The sequence below is a fragment of the Polypterus senegalus genome, chromosome 10 (assembly GCF_016835505.1).
Source record: "Polypterus senegalus isolate Bchr_013 chromosome 10, ASM1683550v1, whole genome shotgun sequence".
NCBI lineage: Eukaryota > Metazoa > Chordata > Cladistia > Polypteriformes > Polypteridae > Polypterus > Polypterus senegalus.
In genome coordinates, this window is record NC_053163.1 from 33,296,633 (window position 1) to 33,302,632 (window position 6,000).

At 39.0% G+C, this 6,000-nt stretch overlaps 1 protein-coding gene across 1 annotated transcript in view; it reads right to left on the minus strand.

Moving 5' to 3' along the window:
- LOC120537050 (zona pellucida sperm-binding protein 4-like) overlaps positions 1-5,705 on the minus strand; it is a 75,806-nt gene extending 70,101 nt beyond the window's left edge. The window contains exon 1 of the mRNA XM_039765660.1: positions 5,355-5,705. Coding sequence (XP_039621594.1) covers positions 5,355-5,568 — 214 coding nt within the window. The 5' untranslated portion in view covers positions 5,569-5,705. The remainder of the gene's footprint in view (positions 1-5,354) is intronic.
- Between the last annotated feature and the right edge of the window lie 295 nt (positions 5,706-6,000).

Genomic DNA, 6,000 nt, shown 5'->3' on the forward strand with positions numbered 1-6,000 from the left:
ATTCCCCAACCCCAAGTCCCGCAAGGCGAGACTTTGACCATGAGATTTCTTTCAAGTCACGCCCTCCTCTCAACCATTTTCAAACACGCACACTGTACTCTCACCTCTCAATCGTGTGAATACTTTTGTCAGACCGTTCCTGCTCTCAGCTTTCATGAATTTTAACGTTTTCTTCACTTTAAGTTCCCAATTAAAAAAGACATATGTCCAAATCTTATTGAAGAATTTCATCACAAAGGTTTATCAACAGAAAAATGAGTACACGGGCAATCCTAGCACCAAGAAACAAAGTCAAACGAATTAACACCAAAAATGTTGATCGGTTACACAGCAAATTGGTTAAACATTACACAACAAGGAGATCTTGATATGCCATTCGTATTACAATGTGTATACAGTTTCCCGTTAGAATAGCTTTTGCAAAGACAATTAAATCTCAGAGCCAAACTTTCTAAAAAGTAATTTAATAGAGAGAAAAATTAAATTCACTCAAGGGCAGTTATATGTTGCATTGTCATGATGAATGTCCAAACACAGAATCAAAATTCAATGGGATATTGACAAAAATTCAACTAAGTTTTTTTAAAAATTATAAAACTGAAGTTTTACAGTAAAACTAAGTTTATAAAGTATTTGTGTGTTAATTTCAAAGCCAAACAGAACAAAAATCGTATTACTCAACGAATACCAACTGCCTGAACTGCGCGTTTTACTGGCAAATGTTATTGAATGAATTAGTGAAACTGGTGTTCTGCAGCTTTTAATCCTTCCTACATGGCAGTTAAACCAATAAAACATCTGCATAGATACATTTTAATCATGGATGGACAAAATCGACTGGTGAGTGGGGTGGTACATGGGGGTTTCTGAGGGGTGCTTCATTACTAACACAGGACAACACACCATGGTAACCATATTTGGTATTATAAGATTCAAAGGCAATTTGTTCAAAGCTGAATTTAAACTTGCTACAAATCACAGCTCTGTGTTGGCATTAAATCCAATATTTAGAAAGGCTACCTCATAAAATGGATTTGAAGAAAGGTCTACTTTACCGTCAAACAGTAAAAGGCACAAAAACCATTTCATTCACATAAACTCGGACCATTGCCGTTTCTGTCATAAGCGGCACGAGAACTCTGCATGCGCTATTAAAAGCCAAGCTTCATTCCATCTCATCAGGATTGAGCTCTATAGCATAACCGGACGTCTATTGCATTCCCTCTGTATTTTAGCGCACACCATAAGCCACTTAAAGCATAGCACAGATAGTGGTTATCGTTTTGGTGACCTTAGCAACATTACATATTTGTCACGTATACAAAGCACAAATTTCCATTTGCACACACAGCCAGCACTGGCCTCACTACCACTGACCTTACCTGGTGGCCGAATTTCACTTTGTAAGTTATGTAAAATGTAACATCACAATCATAACCTGTAATGAGCAAAACAGACGAGAATCCCTTCATATACAGTTTTGCCAAATTGACACTAGAATTAGCTATCCTAAGCATTTCTTGTACCAAGATTTTGTTGGTCAGATGTGATAAAAAAAAAAAAAAATCATGGGGCACCCATTTAAAAAAAAAATAAAATAAAATGCATAGATTCATTAGAGTGAAATTTCTAACTAAAAAAAAAAAAACATATAAAAAGTTAAAGAATGTAGGATAATGGCTATAATTAGAGAAATTCTCAAATTGTAAGAATTTTTCGAATCTTTAAGGAATCTATGCACTTGAATTAAATTGTTATGGGCACTGCACAATTTTAATTTTTAGTCACATATGACCAAAACAAATGTATTGCATTCTTGAATTAAATTGTGTCCCTTTAATACATTTATAGCCACCCTAATGCCACACATGCTTGGCACATTACAAAAACCTTGACTTGGGTGGGGAGGCGATTTGACTGAAAGGACATTAGCGACAGAGTGGAATCAAACCTACGATCGTAAAGAGAAATGCGACATTCATTCATGTACATTATTAATTTCATAAAATCCTAACAATGGTGAAATCTTACATGTGTGAAGTACAGGAAATGTGCATTTGTCTATTGGAGAATTGAACCTTCAGTCTCTTAGAAAAGCCCAACACTTTATTCACTGAGCCAGTAACGCCAAATCACTGGAGTATTTTACAAAATTTGTATATAAATTGGTAAAGTTTTAAAAAATAGTTTGTGTGCATTGGTCTTGAAGCCCCAACCATTTGATTAAATCTCCAACACACACTAAACACTTTGCCAATGTTGCTTAATTTTCATAAATAATTATGACAATTTTTTTTTTTTTTTAAATAAAGATTTCCCTACATTGATCTTGAACCTTTGTTTGATCGAACATCCAACACCGATGAACCTTGACCAAAACTGCTAAATTCATTATACACACACGCACACAAAATACAGCACTATATGTGTAATCTCTAAAAGTAATGAGAAATTTAAATGACATAACTAACATACAAATCCCATATCAAAACTGATGAAATATTGCATTGTCACTGGAGGTCAGCATGCATGCAAAGTCTGAAGGAAATCAGTCCCATAAAGTTGAGCAAAAAAAAAAAAAAACTGTAAAATTTGAAGCAGACAGATGGTAAATAAAATTGTAGTCAAATTTAAAAAAAAACAAAAAACCTGTAGCCGCAGTCATCATATTATATATGAGAGATATCTATATATATGTATGAGAGAGAGAGAGAGAGAGAGAGAGAGAGAGAGAGAGAGAGAGAGAGAGAGAGAGAGATCTATATATTATACATACATACATACATACATACATGTTCCGGTTACAAAATTAGAATATCATGACAAAGTTGATTTATTTCAGTAATTCCATTCAAAAAGTGAAACTTGTATATTAGATTCATTCATTACACACAGACTGATGTATTTCAAATGTTTATTTCTTTTAATTTTGATGATTATAACTGACAACTAATGAAAGTCCCAAATTCAGTATCTCGGAAAATTAGAATATTGTGAAAAGGTTCAATATTGAAGACACCTGGTGCCACACTCTAATCAGCTAATTAACTCAAAACACCTATAAAGCCTTTAAATGGTCTCTCAGTCGAGTTCTGTAGGTTACACAATCATGGGGAAGACTGCGGACTTGACAGTTGTCCAAAAGACGACCATTGACACCTTGCACAAGGAGGGCAAGACACCAAAGGTCATTGCTAAAGAGGCTGGCTGTCACAGAGCTCTGTGTCCAAGCACATTAATAGAGAGGTGAAGGGAAGGACAAGATGTGGTAGAAAAAAGTGTACAAGCAATAGGGATAACCACACCCTGGAGAGGATTGTGAAACAAAACTGTGGGGGAGATGCACAAAGAGTGGACTGCAGCTGGAGTCAGTGCTTCAAGAACCACCACACGCAGACGTATGCAAGACATGGGTTTCAGCTGTCGCATTCCTTGTGTCAAGCCACTCTTGAACAAGAGGCAGCGTCAGAAGCGTCTCACCTGGGCTAAAGACAAAAAGGATAGGACTGCTGCTGAGTGGTCCAAAGTTATGTTCTCTGATGAAAGTAAATTTTGCATTTCCTTTGGAAATCAAGGTCCCAGAGTCTGGAGGAAGAGAGGAGAGGCACAGAATCCACGTTACTTGAGGTCCAGTGTAAAGTTTCCACAGTCAGTAAAGGTTTGAGGTAAATGGTCATGAAAATAAAGAACACATTGAACGAGGAGGTGTGTCCAAACTTTTGGCCTGTACCATCCATATATATATCTCCCTCTTTCTGGTTCGTCCTGCTTCCACTTCAAACCCAGTCTCCCCCAACACGGCATTTCTCGGTTCCTACTCCTCCTCTTCCAAACCCTTCCCCACACTGCCGGCAGCCTCCCATACACCGCCACGCTGCTTTTCTTGATTCCTATTCCTCCTTCAGACTACTGCATTCCCCGCTCTTCTCTCATGACCCCATTGGTGTCATGTCACCGACCTATATTTAGCCTGACTGCGTGACCTTTCACTTCGGCCATGTGTGCGCCTCAGAGTCTTTTCCGTAGCCTGCTACAGGAAGGTACTCTCTTGACCATCGGCATTGGTTCAGCTCCTTGCTATTTTCGTTATACTGCGACGGTTGTTTCCTAAGCCTGTGTTATAAAATGAACGACACTCTCTTTGTCAATGGGTTTTTGTACAACGTCATCTGTATTCCAGGATCCAGCAACTGCCAGTTCCTATTAGTGGGTTATTTCTGGACACAAACCGTTGAAGGCAATGCACTCTCGCTACGACATAGGACAGTAGATTTCGTTGCATCACATTGGGACAAATTTGGAGACGTTCTTGCTGGTTTTCTTTCCAACGCAGGTCGAGTTATCACAACAACAAGTCAGGAGTACTATCAATACATGGCAACATCTGGAGTTTATGGTGGTGAAGCTGAAATTCAAGTTCTTTCCGAGATTAGATCTTTCGACTCATTATCTGTCCTCTCCAGCAAAACACCTATTAACAACTGCATCTTCCAGGAACTATTTCTTTCTTCTTGATTTCTGAATTCCTTTCTCACCGTTTTCCGTTCCTGTTCTTACACCGCCTTATGCTATGGCAGGTGTCGGCTTGCCCTATATAATCTGAGCGCAGCACGAGGATATGGTCTCCTCCCATCGGCCTCAGCGCAGTTCTTAAACCCGCCTGATGGGAATTGTGGTCTCCGCTGCAATATGGAGGCGAGGTTTCAGGTTCAAAAACAGAAAGGGAAAAAACTTTAATACCGTATATACTATAACACCATTCTAACTAGGTCGATGATGGAAATCGCCGTTGTATCACTTTTGTATATAAAAGAAAAACTAATTGGAGTTTCCCCGGCTTGTCAATAATTATAAGCTAAACGTAGCCGGCGGTGCAACACTTCCTTCCGCGGTTTATGTTTCAAATTATTAGACGGTACTCGTGTGTTAAAACCCCGCCACAGGCAAAAGAAAAACATCTCTTACATTCGTCTACAAAATAAAATGTAAAATTAGTTTTTTTTTTATACTTTTAACCATTACTTCTGTCGCGATGTTTCCAATATTGTTAAGATTGACATCGAAACGGTCATCGCCATTGGAGGTTCAACGTATGAGTGAATAGGGATGCGCTATCAGGGTTGAGTGGCGGTGTTACAACACACGATTGACTACAAGGAAACCAACAACCAAGTAGATGATTTCATGGAGTGGCTTATGTTCAATGCAAAACAATTTGAAGAAACCTGTATTGTGATGATGGCTGAGGAATATGGTTCACCTAGTTTTCGTCATTGTTCGCTCACGGCGCTATTTGAAAAGAGCAAAGTGCTGTAGTTGGGATTATTTAAATCACGCCACTGCCGCAGACTTACCCACTACTTTGATCCTGGATCGCAAGCCTCGGCGAAATGTCACGCGAACCCCGTGCTCCGTACACAACACGCTGGGGGTCATGGGGTCTGCCGAACGCAGAAACATTTTGGCAGCTGCAGTGTTGTCATCGGGGGACACTGCATAGCAAGGCATAGAAGTGAGCAAAATGCAAACGATCACTAGAAGGAAAGATGCAGCGTGGTTTCCAAACATGTTGCCTGCTAATTTTTGTTAGTAATAAGTCTGATGCAATGCACTGTTTGGTTCAAATGTAGATTCACCAAATTGCAGACACCGGCTTTAGCGATGGAGTTTCGCTCTTTTTATAACTTTGAATGTCCCCTAATGTCAGACAATGCGTGCGTTATTTAATAATGATTTCAATAAACTGTCACGTCAAACAAACGCCATAAATGGTGCAGACCCTCATGACGATTACGAATAAATTAAAAGAGGCGCCCTATCCTGTTTTTTCGCTTCACATGTTAGGAAAGCGGCAATCTACGATTAATCAATTAAATGTTAAATGGTGGCGCAGTAACACCGCCCACGAAGATTAATGGAATAATACTAATTGAGAGCAAATGAAGCGCCGCCGATGCTCTCTATTTTAAAAGCTCACTTCTGAGTGGTTATTGTGGTTGT